Source organism: Scyliorhinus canicula, chromosome 3, assembly GCF_902713615.1.
Source record: "Scyliorhinus canicula chromosome 3, sScyCan1.1, whole genome shotgun sequence".
NCBI lineage: Eukaryota > Metazoa > Chordata > Chondrichthyes > Carcharhiniformes > Scyliorhinidae > Scyliorhinus > Scyliorhinus canicula.
In genome coordinates this window covers 198774504-198800152 of record NC_052148.1, presented here as the reverse complement: position 1 = coordinate 198800152, position 25649 = coordinate 198774504, and the positions used below count along the sequence as shown (strand labels likewise).

Genomic DNA, 25649 nt, shown 5'->3' with positions numbered 1-25649 from the left:
AGGAGAAATCAAAGAGTGAAGATGAAGTTGAAGTGCAATTATCAGAAACGATTTTTGATCAGATGGTTGAAAAAGAACAAGAACAGATGGAGCATGAAGCGGATATTTTTAGTTCAGGAAAATTGTGTAGTGACAATAGAAAGGTGTGGAAATAAAATGGATGTATCAGAAAGCATATACGGAAGAGGAATCTGAGAGTATACCAGAGTGTTATTACCGTAAAAGTGACGTCTTGATGAGAAAATGGAGACCGTTACATATGCAGGCGGATGAAAAGTGGGCAGAAGGTCATCAAGTAGTTTTGCCAGTCGGTTATAGAAAGGAGGTGTTGCGAGTTGCACATGAGGTTCCAGTGGGAGGTCATTTGGGAATAAGGAAAACTCAAGCTAAAATAGAAATGTTTTTTTATTGGTCTGGACTACATAAAGATGCAGTTAAATTTCATCAATCATATCACACATGTCAAGTGATAGGGAGACCTCAAGCAGTGATAAAACCAGTGCCCTTAATACCCATTTCAGCATTTCAGGAACCTTTCACAAAGGTCCCTAATTGATTGCTTCGGACCGCTTCCTAAAACGACAAGTGAGAATCAATATCGTTTGACTATAATGGATGTGTCTACTAGGTTTCCAGAGGCCATTCCAGTACATAATGTTACAGCTAAAAAGATTGTGGAGGAGTTACTTAAATTCTTTACTAGATATGGACTACCAACAGAAATACAATCGGATCAAGGATCAATTTTATCTCAAGGTTATTCAAAGAAATTATGGAAAGCTTAGGAATAAAACAATTTAAATCAATTGTGTACCATCCAGAATCGCAGGAAGCATTAGAAAGGTGGCATCAGACGTTACAGACAATGTTGAGGGCTTATTGTCACGATTATCCAGAGAATTGGGATAAAGGAATTCCATTCGCACTGTTTGCAATTAGGGATGCACCTAATAAGTCAACCAAATTCAGTCCTTTTGACTTAACTTTTGGTCATGAGGTAAGAGGTCCACTTAAATTGATTAAGGAAAAATTGGTGAGTGAGAAATCAGAAATTACATTATTGGATTACGTGGCAAATTTTAGGGAACGATTAAAGAGAGCAGGTCAATTGGCTAGACAACATTTAAAAGTTACACAAAATATGATGAAACAGGTCGCAGAGAAGAAATTCAAAGTTCGTAGTTTTGCCACTGGAGATAGAGTTTTAGTGTTGTTACCAGTGGTAGGTGAGCCTTTAAAAGCAAGGTTTTGTGGACCATATCAGATTGAATGGTAATTAAGTGAGGTGAATTATGTGGTCAAAACACCAGATAGAAGGAAGACTCACCGAGTGTGTCATGTGAATATGCTTAAAAGGTACTTTGAATGGGAAGAAGAGAAAAAGGAGGTGGTTTTAATGATTCTAACTCAAAGTGACAAACCAATTCCAGATGACTGTCAATTTGACATACCTCAAATTAAATTGGAAAATGAGGATGTTCTTAAAAATTGGGATAAATTGTTCCAGAGGAAAAACGGACTGACTTGAAAGAGTTATTGATATCACGTGGGCAAGTTTGTAGAGATAAATTGGAAGGTACTAAAATGGCTATACATGATGTAGATGTGGGAAATGCTGTTCCAATCAAACAACATTCATATAGACTTAACTCTTTAAAATTGGCACAGGTTAACAAAGAGATAGAGAGTATGCTTAAAAATGGCACAATTGAAGTGGGTTGCAGCCAATGGAGCCCACCCATAGTGACGGTACCTAAACCAGATGGTACCCAACGGTTGTGTGTGGACTATAGAAAGGTTAATGCAGTTACAAGAACGGACTCTTATCCTATCCCACGTTTGGAGATTGCATTGAGAAAATGGGACAATCACCTTTTATTTCCAAACTGGATTTACTTAAAGGTTACTGGCAGATACCTTGATCCAAGAGGGCGAAGGAGATTTCAGCTTTTGTGACTCCAAATGGTATATACCAATTCAAAGTTATACCATTTGGCATGAAAAACGCCCCAGCCTCATTTCAATGGTTAACTAACAAAGTTGTTTCAGGATTACCCAATTGTGTGGATAACTCCATCAATGATCTGGTAATTTTCAGGCAGACATGGAAAGAACATTTAAAACATCTGATGGAGTTATTCGATCGACTTCAGGAAGCGGGTTTGGTGATAAACCTAGCCAAAAGTGAATTTGGAAAAGCCCAAGTCACTTTCCTTGGCCATACAATTGGACAGGGTCGAATGGTCCCACGGGATGTGAAAACAAAAGTTATTGAGAGTTTCCGATACCCTCGACACAACGGGAAATAATACGATTTCTTGGTATGAGTGGATTTTACCGGAAATTTGTACCGAATTTTAACAGTGTGGTCGTTCCACCGACGGACTTGCTCCAGTGGACAGCGGAATGTCAATAGGCATTTGATGGCCTGAAGGCTGTGTTAACCACTGCTCCTGTGTTAGCCATCCCAAATTATACCAAACCATTCAAAGTGTCTGTTGATGCGAGTGATGTGGGCGTAGGTGCGGTGCTTCTACAAGATGACGACGAAGGGCTAGAGCGGCCTATTGGTTATTTTTCAAAGAAATTGAATTCTCACCAGAAAAAGTATTCAACGATTGAGAAGGTGATTTTGAGTTTGGTGCTGGCTTTGCAACATTTTCACATTTATGTGACCAGCAATCCGTCTCACACCATTATATACACTGATCATAATCCATTGACGTTTTTTGGAGCGATTCCGGAATAACAATGCAAGCTTCTTTCGCTGGAGTTTATTGTTACAGCCATTTAATTTTAAAATAGTACATGTGACAGGATGAGAAAATGCGATAGCCGATGCTTTGTCACGAATGTGATGAACAGAAGCAGGTTCGGTTGGAGGAGGAAGAACAAACAAAATGGACTATATTATTGTACCTGTTTGCATGTGTTGTTTTTTGAAACGGAAAAGTTTATTTACTGTGTGTATTTCTTAAAGGATCGTGAAAAGGTGAAAAATAAAACCATCTTGAAGTTGATGGTTTATTTTTTTTCTTGGGGAGAGGTGTCATTTGAGAGTACCTTTAAGAAATTAGTGTTTTTTTTGCAGAATAACTGTCATGGGTGTACCTTTAAGAAATGGGTGTTTATTACTGCAGTGATGTCAGAGTGTGGGTGGAGCTGGGTTGTCTGTCAGCTTTTAGTTTCACTTAGAGAAAACCTTGGGTGTGTCTGTGTTTGTTTGGTTTTGTTTCAGTGTTGGAGCTGCAGTCAGCCACAGAATGTGTAATGTTGTTCTCTCTGCCATGTAAAGACTATTTCTTGATCATTTGGTGAATTCAGAGTTATAACTGTTCTCAGTAGAAAATTTAAACCTGATGTGCTTCTGTTAAAAAGGTTTTTTAAAGTCTTATGGATGTTAAAAGGAAAGCTTAAAGGATTACTTAGTGTTGTATTCTTTGGGGGTTGTATTTGAATTAATGGTTGCTAAGATCTTCACTGTATGTTTTAAAAAGGTTAACTTGAGTTCATAACATAAACTTTGTTTTGCTTTAAAAATACTTTTCGATTTCTGCTGTACCACACCTGTAGAGTGGGGTGTGTGCTCCCCATACCACAATCTAGTAAAAGTTGTGGGTCAGGTGAACTCCAGGATACACTTTGGGGTTCTCTAAACTCTGGCCCATAACACCACACCCAGGCGGGTGTCCCTCGTCTCCCATCGAGCACTGGGGTGGTACGACCAGCACACCCCAGTCTCTTTGCTTGCACGCAAAGATTGCTACTGCCTTCCACGGCTCCCCACGGAAACCCTTCCACCAGGTTCACGTTTTGAAAAAGGTGTATCAATGGCCGGCAACGTGACCACTTGCTGGGGAGGCCATTGGATGGCAGGTGGCTCTCATTAATTGTATGGAAATGGGGCTTAAGTGGTGATAATTGGTTTCTCGCCACGCTACGGTGAGATTCCGAATTCGCCTACGGGAGCTAGCTGGTTGGATCGCAAACTGTTTGGCACCTGGCGTGGCTCTCGCTTTTGGCCTCTCCCGCTATTTACCGGCCTTGTAACGCTTGGGTGTAATGAGGCTTGGAGTTCTTGCCCAGAATTTTTGTTGCCACTGGGGAGCAGAACTCAGAGATCAGGCCGCCATTTTGAAAGGGTGACCCAATCTCTAAGTGTGCTTGTGGGACCCCGCACCCCCCACCCATGGGCAATACCACCCCCCAAACACATGGACACTACCCCATGGTCATGGATATCCACTCCCACCCACAGTGCAGATGCAGGTAGAGACCCGGGGACTACGGGAGGGGATGACGGCTGCCGTCCAGCACCTGCGGGCGCATGTGGAAGAGTCCATCCACGTGCAGGAGCAGGGTGTGCCGGACTTGCGTGCCACCCAGGCCGAAACCGCACACGTGCCGTCCGCGGTGGAGGCAATGGGGCGACAGTGTTGGATAGGGGTCAGAGTGTGCAAGGCCTGGGGCATTCTGTGCAGGCGGGGCTGAGGCCCAGGAAAGGCCTGCTCCTCAGCGTGGCCGAGTCACAGCAGGCCATTGCTGAGAGCATCAGCGCCATTACCCAGGCGCCGACCGGCGTGGCGCAGACTCAGAAGGAGGTGGCCTACTCCCTGGCTGATGTGGCACAGACCCTCAGGGACGCGGCCACACACTGGCTGATGTGGCACAGACCGTCAGTGTAGTGGCACAGTCACAGCGTGATGTGGTGCAGTCCCAGACGGCCACTCCCTGAGCTCCATAGCCGTGAACGGGCAGACCCCTTGCTGAGACCAGAGCGGGCCTCCAGGATTGGCAGCACCAGGTGCCGGGGTGGCCTCAGGGGATGGCTCCACTTGCACCCCATGAAGTAGCCCGGGGAACATCGGACACCCCGAGGGAGGAGGAGCTGCTGGGGCCTGTGCCAGTGACCCTCAACAGGGGAGGTGCTGAAACACTGCAGCACCTCAGACTCTCCCCTCCTGTCCCTGGTACATCTGATGGGCAATGGGCAGAACAAGGTGGCACCACACCACCCGGGGCGCCCGAGCAGCAGCCGGGCTCACCCAGGCCTGCCCCCCCCCCCCCCCCCCCCCCCCCCCCAAGGAGACGAACGCCATCGGGACCCAAGTCGCAGGGCAGATGTTTCAGCAGTCCACCTCCACTCCTGCTGTACCATCTGGGGAACCACCTGGGTGTAGTGTTAGGGCCCATAAGGCCAGAAAGTTAGACACCAATTACGTTGGCACGGGTGCAGGGCAGTTTAGTTATAGGGGCTCGGGCACAGACTGAAGATATTTCTTCATGATAAAGACTTGTTAACACCGTTGAAACCTGCCCCTGTGCTCTGTCTGATAGGTGTGGGGGGTGGGACGGTCAGTGCTGGCCAGTGGGAGTGGGGCGTGGAGGACGGGTGAAGACCTTGTGGGTGGACCGTGCTTTCTCCCCACCCCCTCCCACCATCCCCACTCCAGCGATTCGAAAGAACATGTGATGGACTGGCCAGCTCACATGCAGGGGTCACCCAAGTGCAAGGTGCTGCTGTGGGCATGAGTCAGACATTGTCAAACAATGTGGAGCATGCAGCTCATCGCAGAGCGGCTTGTCATCATCCTCCATCCCCTGTACCAGACCCGCTGTCACTGCCAACCCAGTGCCCCCAGTTCTTAGCCGCCGCATATATGTATGAGGAGGGGGTGTGCATGCGGATGGTTTGGTGGTGTGTGAGGTGAGGGGGTTTGGGTCAGCGACCCCCCTCCCCCCTAGTCGGTGAAGCACGTGCACGCTGGCCCTGGTGATAGCGTAGTGCAGCTTCCCGTGCCTGGCCAGCCCCCACGTCGTGCTCATTGTCCCCCCTCCCCCTCATCTGACGAGACCTGCCCTTCCTCCCTATCCTCCTCCAGCACATCATCCCTCTGTTGGGCTACATTGTAGAGGACACAGCAGATCACCACGCTGCGGACGACCCTCCTAGCCTCGTACTGGAGTGTCTCTCCAGAGCGGTCCAAGCACCTGAAGCGCATCGTCAGGAGCCTGAAGAACTGCTCGACAACACCCCTGGTTGCTGTCTGGGTATCACTGTAGCAGGTCTCTGCATCGGTCCGTTGCCTCCGTATAGGCGTCATCAGCCACGACCACAACGGGTAACCCCTGTTACCCAGCAGCCAGGGAGGGGGGGGGGGAGGGGAACTGTCAGGGATCATCGAGTGTGCCAAGGTGAAAAGATCATGTACACTGCCCTGGTATCGGGCGCAGACGTGCATAATCCGCATCTGATGGTACCCCTTTCTGTTAGTGTACAGAGGCGCGTTATCTGACAGTGGGCCTAGGGTGACATGCATGCCATCGATCACCCCCTGGACCCAGGGCATTCCGGCGACAGCAGCGAACCCCGCTGCCCGGGCATCCTGGTGGGCGCTGTCCACAGGGTACTGTATGTACCGCTCCGCCTGGGCATACAGGGCATCAGTGATGGCACTGATGCATACGTGTGCCGATGCCTGTGAAATCCCGGACAAGTCCTCACTCGGCGACTGGAAGGACTCCATCATGTAGACACCGAGGGTGGCCATCACATCCCCCATACCCATGCGGTACCATGTGTGCCATCATCTGACAGATATGTCTGACAGTCTCCCTGCTCATCCGGAGTCTCCGTCTGCATGCCCAGTCTGGAAGCCCTCAAATGACATGTGGTTGCGGTACAAGCAGGGCTTCATCCAGCGTCTCCTTGACACCTCCTCCTCGGCCTGGCAGGTGGGTGGTCCTCCAGCCTGAGCGGCTGCCAACTGCTACTCTGCAGCCTGCTCCTCTGCTGCAGCCTCAGCCTCCCCTCTGAGTGGCCTCCCTGCTATAGGGCTGCATGCAAGGCTGTGGCCTTCACCACGAAGGCCAGAATCGCAGGTTGATGTCCAAAAGCCACTATTCTCTGCAGGGGTTAAAGGCAAACATGTTAGCATATTCCTGTGCCCAACTAGGTGCCATGGGCTACACGGCGGTCCCCATTTGGCACCGCGGGCCCCACCACAGATGCCGCCCCCGCCCCGTCGGTGCCCTCGCTCCTGGCTCCCATCCCTGCTGCCAGGGGCACTGTTGGCTGCCACTGCCCTCACCGGAAGCTACCGTCGGTGTGGCCCTGGGTGGTCCACCGGTGGGTGGCTGCTGGTTGGGTGGGGTGTTCAGGGGCTGGGGGCGCACCCATGTAGCTGGTGTCACTGTGTAGAACCAGGGGCTGGGGTGGGCAGTCAGCAAGATGGCCACCATAATGGCGGTCGGTGCCTGGGCACCGCCCCTTTCCGGTGGGGGGGGGCACCCGGCTGCTCGGCCTGTCCCCCCACCCTCTCCTCCTCCGGCAGGTCAACCCCCCCTGCCGCAGCCAGCACGGCCAGTGACCGGGCCAGCAACCCGCAGTCACCCCACTTCCTACCTCCTCTCTCTCGCTCAGCAGCCAGTTCGTGATTTTTAAAACCACAAGAGAAACACGCTGTCTGGAAATTGGCCCATCCGAGACGCTGAATCACGGAGGCCACGGAGTATTGGGCGTCAGGTCCGCTAATGATATGCCTACTGTCATTTCAGGCTGTGAGGCGAGCGCCGCATTTATGTCGCATTTTGGGGACCGGAGAATCCCCATTTGGTGTCAAACCGGTGTCTACCTCGATTTCGGCGTCAAAAGCTAATCTCCGCCCGCTTGCATTTCCCGATTTCGGCGTTGGCGAACGGAGAATCCAGCCCAAGATGTGTTTAAAATAGATACTTCAATGAAAGAAACAGTCGATGACATGTAGTGGAAGAGTAACTTTTATTGTATGAATCTCTAATACAAAAATGAAACTAGTATCAGGGCTGAAGAACAGAAGACAGGACCAAGGAAAAGCTGATTCCAGTCCCTGTTTAAGGAACCAGTTCTTACAGTTTTCTACGACTGCTGATGACAAGATACCACAATTAGCTAGAATTCAACAGAATAATTTGCCAAGGATAGTCAATTGAGAATTCACTATCTATTACACGAATGCTTTGATCAGTATCTCCTTAATTCATTAACTACATTGCTATTAGATGTTCCCACAGCTGTAACCACCCAACTACCTGGTATCAATAACTTCATTGTATGAGGTGCCAAACAGTGGGGAATGAGTTAAGTATCAGAATTGTCATCCGTTTGTGTAATGTGCAGAATAGTTTACCCCAAACTGTTCTAACTGCTTGTTTTGAAGTTTGTAACAATGGGACAAGTGCTAAAGAATCTGCTAAATAGCCAAAAAGATCAAAATTATTTGGAAGATTAGTGCATTTCTTTTTCAGTCATTGCAGATATAAATACCTTGTATAAATTACCCTCAATAAATAAAACTCAATTCTTTTTATTCACATTCAATGAGGTTGAACATGGTTCCAACAAATGCTGGTCACATTTCTCTGACTTGTACATGATAAGCCCGGTCTGAAAGGCCTTTATTAGGAAGATATTTGTCGTGATTCTTGTATCCAGAAAAGGTTGAAATATGCCTGGAATTCGTTGAGTGCTTTGCCCAGTGTTGTAAATAACAAATGCATCCCTCTTTATATTGACAAAGAGTTTTTGTTTCAAAATGCATAGAGACAAATAAACATACTTTGATTTAAAGATTGTTAATTTTGCTGGTGTTTTAAGTGAGAACTCACTGAACATTTTCAGTTGGGTAAAAGCCAATCTTTATAAATCCATCATGTCATGGGCCTAATTTTGAGCACTGCATGCAGAACGGTGTTACTTGTGGTAATGAGTCAGCCACTTAATTTACAGGGGAATTAATTCATTGCTGCAAAATTAAACCATGTGTCCAGATCTATGCAAGTACGACAAGGCGTTGTGCATATAAACAAAATCCTTCCTGCATTAATCCTTTGGAAAAGTAATTAGTCACCAGCAAATTTGCAGTCAATGTTTCCTTCATTTCATTGCCAGTCACATATAGATGAAATTGAAAAGTAGATAACCTCAGTGTGATTTAACAATCCTTTAGGACATAATCTCTATTGGATTTGCATGTTGAAAGCAGGGACCAGCTGTCTTGTTGCAAGTGAGCGGCCTTCTTGAACCGCTGCAGTCCATATGGTGTAGGTGCATCCACAGTGCTGTTAGGGAGGGAGTTCCAGGATTTTGACCCAGCGACAGTGAAGAAATGGTGATATAGTTCCATGTCAAGATGGCGTGTAGCTTGGAAGAAAACTTGCAGTTGGTGATGTTTCTAGTTATCTGTTACCCTTGTCCTTCTGGGTGGTAAAGTATGAGGATTTGGAACTTGTTGCCAAAGGAGGTTTGATGAGTTCCTGCAGTGAATCTTGCAGATGGTACACACTGCTGTGAAGGGAGTGAATGTTTAAGATGGAGTGTCAATCAAGCGGGTTGCTTCAGCCTGGATGTTCTTGAGTTTTGTTGGAGCTGCACTCATCCAGTATAGGGGCTGGTTTAGCACAGTGGGCTAAACAGGTAGCTTGTTCATAGAATTTACAGTGCAGAAGGAGGCCATTCGGCCCATCGAGTCTGCACCGGCTCTTGGAAAGAGCACCCTACCCAAGGTCAACACCTCCACCCTATCCCCATAACCCAGTAACCCCACCCAACACTAAGGTCAATTTTGGACACTAAGGGCAATTTATCATGGCCAATCCACCTAACCTGCACATCTTTGTGACTGTGGGAAGAAACCGGAGCACCCGGAGGAAACCCACGCACACACGGGGAGGATGTGCAGACTCCGCACAGACAGTGACCCAAGCCGGAATCGAACCTGGGACCCTGGAGCTGTGAAGCGATTGTGCTATCCACAGAACAATGCAGTAATGCAGAATAAGGCAGCAGCATGGGTTCAATTCCCGTACCGGCCTCTCCAAACAGGCGCCAGAATGTGGCGACTAGGGGCTTTTCACAGTAACTTCACTGAAGCCTCCTTGTGACTTTAAGTGATTATTATTATTAAGTGCCGAGTATTCCATAACACTTGTGACTTGTAGATGGTGGACAGGCTTTGGAGAGTCAGGAAGTGAGTTACTCTCCTCAGAATGTGACCTGCTCTCATAGCCACAGTATTTATATGGTAAGAAGTCTTACAACACCAGGTTAAAGTCCAACAGGTTTGTTTCAAATCACTAGTTTTCGGAGCACTGCTCCTTCCACAGGTGAACAAAATTAACAATCTTTAAATCAAAGTATGTTTATTTGTCTCTATGCATTTTGAAACAAAAACTCTTTGTCAATATAAAGAGGGATGCATTTGTTATATACAACACTGGGCAAAGCACTCAACGAATTCCAGGCATATCTCAACCCTTTCTGGATACAAGAATCACGACAAATATCTTCCTAATAAAGGCCATTCACCTGAGGAAGGAGCAGTGCTCCAAAAGCTAGTGATTTTAAACAAACCTGTTGGACTTTAACCTGGTGTTGTAAGATTTTTTTACTGTGCTCACCCCAGTCCAAAGCCAGCTTCTCCACATCACAGTATTTATATGGCTGATGCAGTTCAATTTCTGGTCAATGGTAGTCCCTAGGATATTGTTGTAGGAGGATTCAGTGATGTTAATGCAATTGAATGTCAAGGGGAGATGGTTAAGATTCTCTCTTGTTGGGCGGTGATTGCCTGGCACTTGTGCTGCTCAGATATCTGCAACGCATCAACTAAAGCCTAAATATTATGAGATTTTTCTGCAAATGGATATGGACTGCTTCAGTACCTGAGGAGCTGTGAATGGTGCTGAATATTTATGGAATGGTCAGGGACTGTGATGGATGGAAAGCCATTGATAAAGCAACAGCAGATAACTACCCAAGGACACTGTACTGAGAAATTTCTGCCACGATGTCCAGGGACTGAGATGATTGGCCTCCAACAACCATCTTCTTTTCTGCTAGGTATGACTCTAACGAGTTGAGAGATTTCTCTGATTCCCTTAACTTCCATTTTGCTGGGGTCTTTGACACCACACCCGGTCAAATGTTACCTTGATGTCAAGTGCAGCCACTCTCAGATTAGTTATTTTGTCTATGTTTATGAAGGTTGTACGTGGTATAGAGCAAAGTGGTTTTGGTATCGAGCCCAAACTGAGTGTCATTGACCAGGTTATTGCTGTATAGGTGATGTTTTACAGCACTGTCAACAGCACCTCCTATGACTTTGCTAATGATTGACAGTAGATTGATGGGGGCGGTAATTGTTGGATTGGTTTTGTCATACTTTTTGAGAACAGAACATACCTGGGCAATTTTCCACACTGTTGGATAGATGCCAGCATTGTAACTGTACTGGAACAGCCTGGCTAGAGATTCAGCTAGTTCCGGAACACAAGTCTTCAGTACTATGACCAGGATGTTGTCAGGGCCCATAGCCTTTGTTATATCTAGTGCTTCACCTACTTTATCCAATGCCTTGATCAAGACAGCTAAGCTAAGAGGAGACAATGACAACTTATAATAATGTCATGAACGCTAGATGTTTTAGAGTTGTAGCTACCTTGTATAGGGTGCTCACCCACAGTGAGAATAATATATATAAACATGCATTAGGTTCAAAAAGGTCCTTTGCAGAAACTTCTTCATCTGTATGCATGCTGATTAACTACCAAATGACTTACACTTCATGTGGACACAAATCACAGCAGACCTACAGGCTATTTAACAAAGGGGCGATCACAGCTCAGTTCTGTCCTGAAAAATGTCAATGAAAAGCTCCAGATCCCGAAGTCTTTGATGTCTGAAAGCACAATGTAAGGAGGGGTGTGGGTGTGTTTGCAGACTTCATAATGGCGGTCCTTACAACTGCGAGAAGAGACAGAGGAGCTTGGGGACTGTGTGTATAAGCAATGTTGGCAGGGTATGGTTGTTGGGTGGGGTCTTACACTTATATTTTTTGTTATAAAACCATAAATGCCTCAATAAAATGTTTGTTTAAAAAAAAAGAATATTTTCATTTTCTGCTGCAGTAAGTCATAACAGGCAGGACAGGACAGAGGCTTTTCCGAAATAGGGGGATAGTTTGGGGGTTAGTTGAAAAGAAAGCAAGTGTCTCAAATGCAAACCGGAAACATCTCCCCTCTGCAGGAAATGGGATATGGTTGTTTAGTTTGCAGCACCCAGAAGCCGCAAATGCTATTTACCTCAGCCCAGCAAAGGAGGCAGCCAACATGCTCCCAAATTCCTGACGATTGCAACTTGAAATTCAGCTTCTCCAATGTTGAGTCTTCTTCTGATTTCCACTTCCTAGACTCGGCTCAGAGTTTTGCCAGATACCCTACCTCAGAGCTGAATGTCCTGTGGGAATTAGCTGATGAACTGCAGTGATATCCAGTTTTATTTTAATCCCGGATAATTCTGTCCAAGATCATCACAATTTACCTTGGGATTACTCCTGTTCCAGTGCATTCATTTTGGCTGAATCCCATTTGCCTGCATGAATGGGGTTCCCATTGGAGTTACGGTGGTGGAGCAGAAGAAGACTCAAGGAAATTGTGGATGTGTTTAAGTGAATCTGCACATCCCCAAATGCTGCAATCCAGGCTAAGCCAACTCTGCATCGATAAGGTATTTAAATTATTTTCCCTATTCCTTTCATTCTGCTTCCTCACGCTCCCGTCCAGAAGGCAGTGGATCGTGTTGGGAAACGGTTTCACGAGTGCAAGGTATCCTCTGCTACCTCACCCAAATGATCATTCCTCACAACTAGACATGGAATTGAGTAGTGCTAGCAGATCATTGAACTTTGTTTGGACATGTTATTTGAGTAAGATCCAGTCATTACTCAATCTCTGCAAATACACATCCAACTGAGGTGACTGGAAAGCAATCAGGAGCAGGAACCCTGTTTTATTTTTCTCTTCTCTAGCCTAAAGATGTTGAAATGAAATGTAGCATTGCCCCCACCTCCCGCACCGACTGAGTTAAGAGCTTGGATGGAACCCAACACCATTTGGTTAGTTATGGCTCAATGTCACTGCAGGCTTGAATTTATTCACACACACACTGATGTTTCCATTTTTTCTCCTGCCACTCAATCACAGCACCTCAGTCAGTTTTATAAGTAATGATACTTGGATCGTACCCACAGAAACCCCCCACACAAAAAAAGGTTACCTCAGATCTCTCTTCATTTCCACCCCTTACAAATTAGTGCCTGGGGAGAATTCAAACTTTTTTTTCCTTTTTTTATAAATTTAGATTACCCAATTATTTTTTCCAATTAAGGGGGCAATTTAGTGTGGCCAACCCACCTACTCTGCACATTTTTGGGTTGTGGGGGTGAAACCCACGCAGACACCGGGGGAATGTGCAAACTCCACATGGACAGTGACCCAGAGCCGGGATTGAACCAGGGACCTGAGCGCCGTGAGGCAGCTGTGCTAACCACTAGGCCACTGTGCTGCCCCAGAATTCACACTCCTAAGGCTCAGAGCAGATCTGGGGCTGGATTCTCTGCCGCCCGCCCACCCTCGGTAGTGGAGTTCCCAATGCGGCGGAGAATCAAACCTTGGGCAAAAAAACAGGACCAGTGCCTCCTTCCAATGCTCCAGGCCCCTGCTGATGGCAACAACAAGATTCGTGCCCCATGTCAATAGGAGGATCCAAATGGATCATTTAAGACCAATTGGCATCGTAATAACGAGACAGGCACCTCGGGCTGAATTCTCCGAAAAACTGGCGCAAAACGGCACCGATTCCCCGTTTTGCTGGGGGCTAGCAGGACGGCAGCGTAGACACCCGGCTCTAGCTGCCGATGTGCCCTGGAGAATTGCTGGATCTGTGGCCTGCAGATGTCATGCTGTGCTACATGGCGCCGGCTGCTCGCGGACCCGGGCCGCAAAATAGTCCACCCCTTTGCCTGCCTTGTGCGCCACCCCCCCCCCCCGAAAAGTGGGGAATTTAGGGGACTTAGTCCGCAGCTGCCACGCTGGGTTCCCGACAGGTGAGACCATGAGAGACCCACCCCGTTGGGAACTCGACCGGTTGGGGGTGGAGCATAGGCAGGAGGGGAGGCCTCAGGCAATGTCCTGAGGCCGTCAATATGTGGTGCAAAAGCGCTGCCGCCCCCGAATGCATTTTTGGTGTCGCCTACCGGAGAATCCAGCCCCATATTCTTCAAGCCTGAGTGAATCTCTGGCTCACGATTCACGCGGACGAGAATTGGTGTAGGTTATTACAAACTTGAACCTGAAGTGGTGGAACTCGCGATGGGCCAAGGGGTAAACTCTTGTAGAGAGTTGCCCCCAAAGTCTATTGGAGGGCCACCCTCCACCCCATAATATAAATCCTGCCAGCCCACCCCTATCAGAGATCCCCCAATTATAGAGAACCTCCCCCATAAGAGAGACCCCTCCTGAGCACCCCAAAAGAGACCCCTGCTTGGAACCTCTTATGGGTGGGCTCCCAGCCAGGGGAATCTTGGGTGGGGTCTATGTAATTGGGGGGACTCTGGTGAGGGGGGCGGTGGGGGGATCTCGTGGATATGGGGTCCGCAGGATTCACATTGTGTTGGGAGGGGGGGGGGGTGGCCGACTGGTGGACTTGGGGGCATCTCCCTTAAAGTGTTTTTCCCCTTGGCACACTACAAGATCCACCATGTCAGGCCACGCTTGTAAATGCCTGCATCAATACTCACCCTTGTGAATCCCGGCCCAGAGGACTGGAGATCACCTGGGCACGGAGAATATGGTGCCCAGCCCATTAATAGGATGCAAATGGGTCTTAATGACTAATTTGCATCCTCCCATTGCTATGGGGCTCGAAACGTGATGCTGCCGCCAGTGGAGGACCGGAACACTGGAACGTGCGCTGATCCTGTTTTTTGCCCAACGTTGGATTCTCCGCCGCATTGGGAACTCCACTTCTGGCAGCAGAGAATCCAGCCCACTTTAGCAGAGGACTTGCTTCAGTGTAAAGTGAACGTAACTAATTACTGTATTTTCTAACATAAAGCCTGGGTTCTCCATTAATGTGTAATCAACAGACTCGCTTATTAAGAACATTTAATTCACAAGGAGCCACCAGAAATGAAGTATACACAATATACTTAATCACCAGAAATGAAATACACCAACTTAGAGCAGCCCTGTGCTGATTTAGCCTCTATTTAAATCAGCTCATTGATGACACTGAGATTTGACGGTGTGCCTCCTGATCTGCTGCAATTTCGGCACAGAATTGCTGGAATCCCCCAGAGAAACAGTGTTCAGCGTTACTCTGTCCGAGGATCTGCCCGAGGATTTTTCAGAACCAGATTACAGAAAGGGGAATTTTTAATTGCAACACGAAATTGCAAATTATTTTTGACTATGCATCTTGTTTCTTTATCCAGTACTGGGCAGGTCACGAGATGTTATCCACGAAGAGCACAGTGTTTATGAGCAAATGAGAGCTCTACCATTGAAACAGATGAGGATTTGAAAAGTGGAAGTGTTGATGGAGTACTGTACAGTAACACAGCAGCTAAATCCATTTCCGACAACATTCCGGGGTCAGCATTCTATCTCACTCACGTCTGTGCTGATGAACTCTGAGGCTGCTGGATACAATTCAGGTAGCAGGGAGGGACGGCAGAACATATTTTGATACGCATTACAAGCACGTTTGTTTAAAATGGATTCCGCTGTGGATCCTCTTTAAATCTTAGATGTTTTAAATGGAGATGTTTCTAAGGCCAGGCTTTGCAGGACACTTTTACTTGCTTGAGGTGTGGTTGTATCAAGTCTGCTGGGCATGTTCAGACAGGGGGTGGCACAGATGATATAGGGGAAAAGGTCATGAACCCAGACATGGGAACATCCACGGCCAGGGAGGGCTGAGACTTTTTCTCTGTACCAACTCCTTGAATATCTCGGTGGGGCTTACCACTGAATATCTGACTTTCTTTATCGAGAGCTGTGTACTGGAAAAGAAAAAGAAAAGAGAGAATGAGCGAGCGTACAAAATATAGAATGGCTTGATGTTCTGAGCATATGACTTATGGGATTAAGTTGGAATTGCAAAATAAGGAGAAAGAGCACACTAAAGAAGTCTTTGTGAGTTTGTAAAGTTCTGAAATTCCAAATTATAGATGGTATGACTAAGAAGGGTAACATACTGAATTCAATGTAGCTTGACTTTGTTGCAAATTATGAAACCAGTCTCTTACAACTTAGATGGTAGATAGGTGATACACTAATGAGCTATTTGATTAGTGAAATGGAGGTGTACATCATTTTGACCATACTAAGACAGTCTTACACTCAGGTGTTGTCACTCCATGAGTGTGTAAACATCTGACAATGCATTACAGTGTAATACACACATTACTACATTTCCAGCTAGGGAAAGAAATAAAAGCAAAGAAAATTGATTACTCACCAATCTGTTCCAATCCCGAGAAGGCCCTTAGTGACTGAAAAAGGGCAGCAATGGTGGAGTGAAGCACAATGAGCAGAAGAGTTTTGTGTTCAGGCAAGGATTTAAGCCTGGAAAAGACTGCAGGATTATGGTGGGATGATGAATGATTTGATTATGAGAATTGGAAGTTGACCGGTTCAGGCATGGGAAGAACCGGGTGATGGGAATGCAGAATTTTATACAGAAAAGAACACGGCTCAAGTCATTCTGAGGGAATTACAACGTCTTGAGTAGACATGAAATGCTGAATAGAAAGGCTCGGCAGATCAAGCTTTCTTGTGATAGACATTGATTAAAATCTTGCCAGCAGTGGGAGACAATAAACGGGTAACTATAGGTCAGTTAGCCTAGCATTTGTCATTGGGAAAATGTTAGAGTTATATATTAGGGCGTGACAGGGTGGTTAGTACTGCTGCCTCATTGCGGCAGGTTCGATTGCCGCCTTGGGTGATTGTTTCTGGGGAGTTTGCACGTTCTCCCCGTGTCTACATTGGTTTCCTCCAGTTGCTCCAGTTTCCTCCCACAGTCCAAAGATTTGCTGGTTAGGAGGATTAGTCATAATAAAATTTTACGTAGTGTCACAAAGATGTGCAGGTTAATTGGGGTTATTGGGATAGGACAGGAGTGTGGGCCTAGGTAGGGTGTTCTTTTGAAGGGTTGGTTCAGGCTTGATGGACTGAATGGCCCCCTTCTGCATTGTAGATATTCTATGGATTATGCAGGGTGTAACAGCAGAGCATTTAGAAATACAAGGCAGGATTCTCCGGCCGCGTCCGTCATGTGACTGGAGAATATAGCAGGAGGTCAATGGACTTTTCCATTGTCCGCGTCTCGCCCTTGGCGTCCTTGCGGCGGGCCGGGCGGAAGAATCCAGTCAACAAAATATAATCAAGCAGAGACAGCATGGCTTCATGAAGGGGAAATCATGCCTGACAAATTTATTAGAATCTTTTCAGGTGGTAAAAAACAGGATAGATAATGGGGAACTAGTAAATGTAATATACTTGGATTTCCAAAAGGCAATGGATGAGTGAATGAACAAAAGGCTACTTATTAAGATAAGAACCTATGGTGTTGGGGGTAATTTAGGAGCACCAATAGGGGATTAGCTAACTAATCTAACACTGGGAGTTGGGATAAGAGGGGCATTTTCAGGATGGAAATCTGTAAGTAGTGGAGTGCCACAGGGATCAGTGCTGAGGCCACAATTAGTCACAATATCAATAAATGACTTGACGAGGGAAGTGAATGTACTATTGCCAGATTTGCAGATGACACAAAAATAGGTGGGAAGGCAAGAGGATGACACAAAAAGAGTCTGCAGAGGAATATAGACAGGTTAAGTGAGAGGGCAAAAAACTTGGCAGATGGAATATACCGTAGGAAGATGTGAAGTTGTGTACTTGGGTAGGAAGAATAAAGGAGCTGAATATTATCCAAAGGGAGAAAGACTGTAGAAAACTGCACCACAGAGGGATTTGGGGGTCCTTGTGCATAAATCACAAAAAGTTCAGCAGAGAAAGCAAATAGAACGTTGGCCTTTATTTAAAAGGGAATGGAGTTTGAAAATATGGAAATCTTGCTAAAACAAGACACTAGTTCGACCACGGTGAATACTGTGAACAGTTTTGGTCCCCTTATTGAAGGAGGCAGTCTAGAGAAGATTCACTAGGTTGATCCTGGGTCGGGAGGGATTTTCTTATGAGGAGAGTTCGAGTAAGTTGGGCCTGTACTCATTGGAGTTTAGAAGAATGCAAAGTCTATATTGAGACAAAAAGGGGCCTCAGGGGCTTGACAAGGTAGATGCTGAGAGGTTATTTCCACTTGTGGGCGAAGCTAGGACCAGAGGGCATAATTTCAAAGTAAGAGGTTGCCCATGCAAGACAGAGATGAGGAATTTCTTTCAGATGGTGGTGAATCTGTAGAATTCTTTACCGCAGAGAGCTGTTAAGGAGGGGGTCTTTAAGTATGTTTAAGGCTGAGATAGATAGACTTTCAATCAGTAAGAGAATCGAGGGTTATGGGGATAAGGAGGGAAAGTGGAGTTGAGGATTATCACATCAGATCAGTCATAATCTCATTGAATGGCGGAGCAGACTCGATGGCCGAATGGCCGACTTATGCTGCTATGTTTTATGGTCTTAGGAGGGAGACAGGGAATAAACTGATGTTGTTGCATAAGTGGGATAAAATGGTTTTGATAATGAATGGATATGAGGCAGATTTATATTTGTAATTATGCTCATATAAGAACTATTTACAAAAACACCAGGATTGCACTAAATTACCTAGCTGCTTACTAGTCCACAAAAAGAAAGGAAAAATTGCACTTTTATTGTCCCTTTCGTGACCTTGGTTTGTTCCAAAACACTTCATAACTAATGAAGTACTTTTGTAATGTAGTGGCTGAATTGTAAGCAAATATTGCAGCCAATTTCAGCACAACAATTGGGTCCCACAAACAGTAATGTGACAATGATCAGATTATTTCTGATATTGGGTGAAGGATAAATATTGGTCATGAAGCAGAGAGAATTGCCCTACTCTTCTGCAAAGAGTGCCAACCATCCACCTGGGAGAGTAGAGTGCCAACCATCCACCTGGGAGAGTAGAGTGCCAACCATCCACCTGGGAGAGTAGAGTGCCAACCATCCACCTGGGAGAGTAGATGTGCTCTTGGTTTAATATCTCATTGGAAAGACAAAGGTTAATACAAGCAAAATGTCTTTTATCCAAAACCTTCGGGGTCAATTGCATCTTGGATTTCAAATAAGTTTGGTCTTCATATATTACATACAAATTTATGTTACAATAGGCTAGCTATTGTCTAAAATAAATAATGTGTCTGGCATAGTAAGATGTATCATTGAATAATAAATACCTGTAATAAATTTCTCTTTGACATGCTCACCACAAATATCGCTTGGTGAACAGTGCAAACAACTCAACTTCTCGCGCTAAAGTGACAAAGTGATATGTTCAGTTTTCAGATTTACAGATAGGGATATTCGACCTGTACTCATCTGTCTGGAGGGAAGGCAAGTGGGAGCTTTGATATATGGGGCCAATATTCACTTGAAAATAGTGACTACATTTTTCATCCCTACCACCCCACTTAGCACTGATGGCCTTTACACCAGTGATAACTTAAAAATACAGGAGAACTTCTTTGAGACTTGAATTGAGTCTGAAATGACCCATGCTCTGCTCAGTACTTGCTAACAAGCTCAAGGTTGGATTGTCGTGGCAGGTCTACTCCATCACTCGAAGCAACTGCTTTGCAGAAATTAACCCATTAATTACCTGGAAAATAATGGGGTCCATCACTAAATTGTACAATATTCGTGGGGATCAATTGGATTAGGAACCATATGTAACGTCAAAGTTAAAATAATGCTGAAGCTATTGTTTGATCCTTGTTATTGTATTCAGGAAGCTCAATCAGGTTGAATATATGCAGGCAAGGCTTTGCGCCCTGGGTTCCATTACATTGGTACCATTCATTGCTATGGCTCCATATATGGTAAATATGCTCTCCATCATACCCAAGGATTTGTAGTATGTTTTACGATGTAATCGTTCTTCACTTTGAGCTTCTTTAACAAAAAAGGGTATACTTCCTTAAAACCTCAGTGAAGTGCCAGTGTTTCCCTATATTATAGCTGGTCTGGAGTCTACAGTCAGCAGTTTATATAGCTCTTAAAACCAGGTCCATGGAATGTGGAACAATCTGTCCAGCATTTGGGAATCAAGACAAGTGCTGGGAGTTTTCAAACTATTGGTTATATTTGTTGTTATTACATAGAACATGTTGGAGCTTGTAGGAAGCCAGAAATTACTTCTTCTGGAACGTTACAGGGCAGCACGGTGGAACAGTGGTTAGCACTGCAGTTTCACAAGCGCCAGGCACCCAGGTTACAATTCCAACCATGGGTGGATGTCTGTGTGGCATTTGCATCCGCGTAGTTTCCTCTGGGTGCTCCAGTTTCCTCCCACAGTCCAAAGATGTGCAGGCTAGGTGGATTGGCCGTGCTGAATCTGCCCTTAGTGTCCAATGATCAAGGATGTGCAGGTTAGGTGGGATTACATGGATAGGTTTGGGGAGTGGGCCTATGTAGGGTGCTCTTTTGGAGGGCTGGTGCAGACTCGATGGGCCAAATGGCCTCCTTCTGCATTGTAGGGATTCTATGATCCAATCATAGGACCAAAGCCAACTTCTGCAATAGTAGTCAAACATATATCAATTCACTCAAAAGCTAAAATGTCCATTCTTCCTCTTCCTGCTTCAATTTGGCAAATGGTCCTCACTTTCTTATTCTGTGGGAAAACATATATATTCTATCCTTCTGAGGTTGCGAAAAATCTTAATTCTTGGGCAATGAAGATACCGAAATTCAAGGACCGAGCCATTATAGATAGGCTGTGCCAAATAAAATGGATACGGGGTTTAACATTAAGGCCTGAACTTAACAGCAGAATCATGGAAAACCATCTGTCAATTCTCTTCTGTACGGCACTGCACTGAAGACTGTATCAGCTTGGGGGCCGGGGGGGGGGGATTTCTGAGGCAGTTTGACAAGATTTTGACTGAAGTTGATATTGACGCTGAAGTTTAACTTTCCCTCCTAGTTCCAAAAATGAGAGGCTGGATTCTTCGCCGGTGGGATGCTCCGTTTCTCCGGCAGCCCGGGGGTTTCCCAACAGTGTGGGGCTGCCTCACAATGGGAAACCCCACTGACCGGCCGGTCTAACGGTGCAACCTGCCGATGGGGTGAAACAGAAATGTGGCCCGGCGGGACGGAGAATCCAGCTCCTGGAATTGATGCACTCATGGCTTAAACACAATCCTTTAACTGGTTACGGCAGCTCAACCATCTTCATTCTCAGGAAAGCTTATTGCATTTGAAGTCTGTTTTTCTAATTTCACCCTTGACTGAAAATATTGGCACAATGGTGGACTGGAAGGATTTTGCGTTCAAACATAGACTTAAACTGTGGTGTAAAGAAACTGTACTTCTACAAAGCAAACCTTGTAAGCATTTCAAAAAGAGACAGAAAATTGATTTGTTTGACTGACACATGGTTCTGTAACTGTATGATCACAATAACTGCAGAAGGGGATACAAAGCCTAACAATCACTTTGAACAATTCCACAAAGACTAACACCAGCTGACTCCATACAAAACTCTCTCCGAGGGAGTCATTTTTTCCTGGCTACCACTGTTTGTGGCATGTGAGTGAGGGAAGGAGTGAGTAAGGGGAGTCATAGAACTCTTTAAATTCTTCCTCAGGCCCGACAGTCCAGCCACAATGCTAATACTTCAACACACAAAATAAAATGATTATTTTTCACACAGCTTTCCATGGATCTTTGTATGTGGAATTATTATTGCTGCAGGTAACAACAAAATGAATTCCTAGTTCATGATCATCCATTGAAAGTGCAGCTACAAATCATTCCACCTCATAACCTTACTATAAGAATCTAACATTCATTATAACTGTATGTTGGATCACAGTTTCCCATTTCATTTATATTAATGATTTACATGGTTGCTAAAGGGGTACAGTTTCCGTGAAGAAGTATTCAACAATATTTCTTAATTTGTGGATTGCAACTTGTAGCACCCATGCATCATTTTCACCACAATTACATCACATGCAAATGATGCAATGATGCATTTTGATGGAACATGTCCTCGCTTTCTGTCTCTATAAATGAACCAAAACAGATTGTCAGATGTTTCTGGAATACAGGTGCCTCTGTGAAACCTTCGCTCCGTTCCATGTCATAGGGACACTTATTAAAATCTAAGAGCGAATGGATTAAAACAATACCAAAGGACATCTTAAATGATTGTCTCACTGGACTCGATTTCATGCTGTTCTGAATCTCGGGTTAGTTTGATTCCTAAATAATACAGACATCCTTGCGCAATGTTGTTCCATGACACATCTCCAAAACCAAAAATATAGAACAGGGTTCACCCACTTTGTCAAAAAACATTTGCAAATCAATGTTAAATAGGTTGAATGGGGAAGCATGCAGGGCAAACAAGAGTAATTCCAAACAAGCTGTTTCTTCTTTTTCCCTACATTTGCAATTGTTTTTAAAAAGGAGAAGCAGTGTTGCGTGCAGCAGAAACATGAGCAGTGCTGATGCAGTTAGTATTTGCCACTGGCTTGCATCCAAAGAGAGAAGCAATGCAGGTGTGGGCCAAAGGTGGATGGGAAGAGGCACAGGCACAGAGTGAGAGAGAGAGAGACTAGTCACGTTTCAGACACATTTATATTTGAAGATCTTAAAGAAAACACCACAAATGTGGCTGCAAATAGGTTTTTCAAATCCGTTCATTGATCCCACTGTGAGGGCAGTTTTAGAAATATTACTGCCTGCCAATCATAGATTCCAATTCAGCCACTTCACTGAATACTTAACACAGTTCTACTACTGGTGGTGACACTGAAGTGGGAGTTTGCCTAATTCCTGTCATCTGCTAATTTTTGTAATTATGTCATGCCAATTATTTGCACAAATCTTTTTAGAAAGTCTGTTTTTGGAAACAGGCAGCAGCTTAAAATATTTAAAGTGGTACGGCATGGAATAGCCCTTCCCCAAATATCAGACTCTGCTGCATGGCTGTACTATAGGACAAGTATTACAGCTTGTACCCTGCTGCAACATGCAAAATACTTGGCTCCCAAGAACTGTGCTTTAATAAGGGTGGAGTGGAATTGTTTTTGCTAGCTAACAGATAATCCTGTAATTAATAAAAAAAAACACTTTGATCACATCATATCCTAGAGAACCGAGCATTCACATGAACATAATACATAATGCAAAACACACTCTAACAATGCGGGCTAAATTAAACATTTAAGGAAAAAGGATTGTAGATTTAGTGGAGAGCAAAGAATTTTTAGCAAAGCTTTTGACAGAGCATCTGTTGCAATTCAGCTTTGCTAACACCAGATGGCACTCAAAGACCACTCTGCCCACTTGATATAATTTCAGGTTGTCTTCCTTTTTCGGAAGTTCTTGGCTTCTTCTATTATTTCTGAAGAATTTTAACACCGATGCTTATCTTAAAACCAATTCTTGTCCACATACAGTTATGAAGTATGATTTTGGCCTTTCAAATCAAGAGTTCACATGAGATCTATTAAGCAGTAGATTTTTCTGAAGTTCCTGTCAGATAATCAGCAGTCCAGAAATTTTGGATTCTTGAGTGAGTCTGAGGTGAACTTAATCCAGTACAAGCAACAGAAAAGAAAGGTATGTGCTCTCCCATAAACAGCAGCATCAGCCTGAATCCACAGCATGAAAAGTCCTGCATTTGTGTGAGCTGGGAAAGCTTAGAAAAGAGCTGAGAGGCACAAGGCAACAGGCCATGCAAATTTGGACCGGCCGTGAGTTAGTGAAGGGTTCCCCTGTGAGGGCACTGTGTTCTACACCATTGGCTTGTTCCAGGTTTATCCAGTGTCTCAGTATGAGGATTGCAGCTCACCCTCTCCCTCTTAAACTTCAAACTGTCAAAAAAAGTGAAACATACAAAAACAAAACAAACATCAAGGCCATTTTCAAAAGTAAATGCTGGTTAGCACGCAAATCAAATCCAGTCTGGGCAGCCTCCAATTGAAATGGAGTGTGCACATACTCTATCAAAGTACAAAAATGTAAAGCACAGTAACATTCCTTTAGTCTCTATAATGGAGCTCTGTTTAGTACAAATTACTGACAAGGACAAGTGGCAAAAGCTCAAGAGTTTTGTGTTACCCACCAGATGGTGGCAGTTCAAGAACCCATGGTTTTCCTCTGTCATAGTTGAGCTGTTTTGCCAGTGGCATCTCTTACTTCCTCGGAGGAAAAAATAACACTGTAATTCCTCAGCCTGTGTTGCATGATCATAAAATGGTAGAGCAGCTGGTGGTTTTGACTGTTAATGTTTCAAGCGAATGCGGGGCTGATTTGTGAGTTCCAGGAACCAAATGTTTAAACGTAAAATACTTAATCTGTTATTGCAGTTTCTCCTCTCCTGGTGCTAGTGGCTCATGCAAGGACATTGGCAGCCCTCTGGCACCTCATCCTAGTGATACTGCTCTGTTTCGTCCCACTTAGAGATGTACTCAGGCAAATTTACCTGCCCTATTCTCTGCCCAAACTGCACCCCTTCCCCCCCCCCACCCCCCCCACAAATATCCTTGCCCCTCCATTGTTACTATTTAGAATGAAGTCCAGAGTTTCTTGTCAAACTGAGACTTCTGCAAGAGTTTGAATGAAGAAATTCTTGAAGTACACTGGCACTTTGGTGTACAGATATATCCCAGTGAGGAAGAAGGGGTTCTCGGAAGGGATAAATCAGCCATGGCTAACCAAGAAAGTTAATGATAGTATTGAACTGAAAGAAGAAATATACAATGTGGCAAAGGTGAGTGGGAAGCCTGAGGATTGGGAAAGTTTTAAAAACCAACAAAAGATCAGCCAAAAAATAAGAAAGATGAAGATCAACTATGAGGGTAAACTAGCAAATAATAGAAAAACGACAGTGAGAGCTTCTTTATATGAAAAAGAGAAAGACCAAAGTTAATGTAAGCCCCTTACAGAATGAGACTGGGGAAATAATAATGGGAATCAGGAAATTGCAGAGAAGTTAAACAAATACTTTGCGTTTGTCTTCACAGTAGAAGACAATGGGCAGGATTCTCCGGTCCACCAGCCATGTGTTTCCTGGCCAGGCTGGTGATGGGATTCTATCTTCCCGCCACTTGTCAATGGGATTTCCCATTGTAACCACCTCATGCCACCGGGAAGCTCGCTGGTGAGGATGCACGCCCAACGGGAAAAGTGAATTGTAATGACTGGAGAATTCCAGCCACGTGCCCATGGTGTTGGGAGTAGTATATTAGCATGGAAAGACTGCCAGAAGGCTAACTGACAGAAGACAGAGAGCTTTGATAAGAGGAGAGTTTTCACGATGGCAATCTGTAAATAGTGGAGTGCCAAACGGATCAGTGCTGGGGCCACAATTACTTACAATATACATATGGATGTATTGGACAAGGGAAGTTAATGCACTATTGCCAAGTTTGCAGATGACATAAAAATAGGCGGGAAGGCAAGTGGTGAGGATGACACAAACAGTCTACAGAAGAATATCTATGGAGAGGCAGTGGTATTGTTGCTGGATTAACAATCCAGAGACCCAGAGTCATGCTCTGTGGATCGGGGTTCGAATCCCCCCCCCCCCCCCCCACCATTTGGCAGATGGT

General features: G+C 45.2%; 1 protein-coding gene and 1 long non-coding RNA gene across 5 annotated transcripts in view; both read right to left on the bottom strand.

Annotated features, from left to right (window-relative positions):
• Positions 1 to 10448: 10448 nt before the first annotated feature.
• LOC119963213 lies at positions 10449 to 13267 on the bottom strand. Its single transcript, XR_005460053.1, has 3 exons — positions 13062 to 13267; positions 12681 to 12682; positions 10449 to 11811 (listed from the first exon to the last, which is right to left on the bottom strand). It is a non-coding gene; the product is annotated as an uncharacterized LOC119963213 (long non-coding RNA).
• A 1701-nt stretch (positions 13268 to 14968) lies between these two features.
• Positions 14969 to 25649, bottom strand: part of dclk2a (doublecortin-like kinase 2a) — a 463722-nt gene continuing 453041 nt past the window's right edge. For 3 of the 4 annotated variants that reach the window (XM_038791969.1, XM_038791970.1, XM_038791973.1), the window contains one exon: positions 14969 to 15881. In XM_038791969.1, coding sequence (XP_038647897.1) covers positions 15717 to 15881 — 165 coding nt within the window. In that variant the 3' untranslated portion in view covers positions 14969 to 15716. Of the gene's footprint in view, positions 15882 to 22649; positions 23910 to 25649 lie in introns of those variants that run through there. The other variant, XM_038791972.1, reaches the window with a different exon arrangement.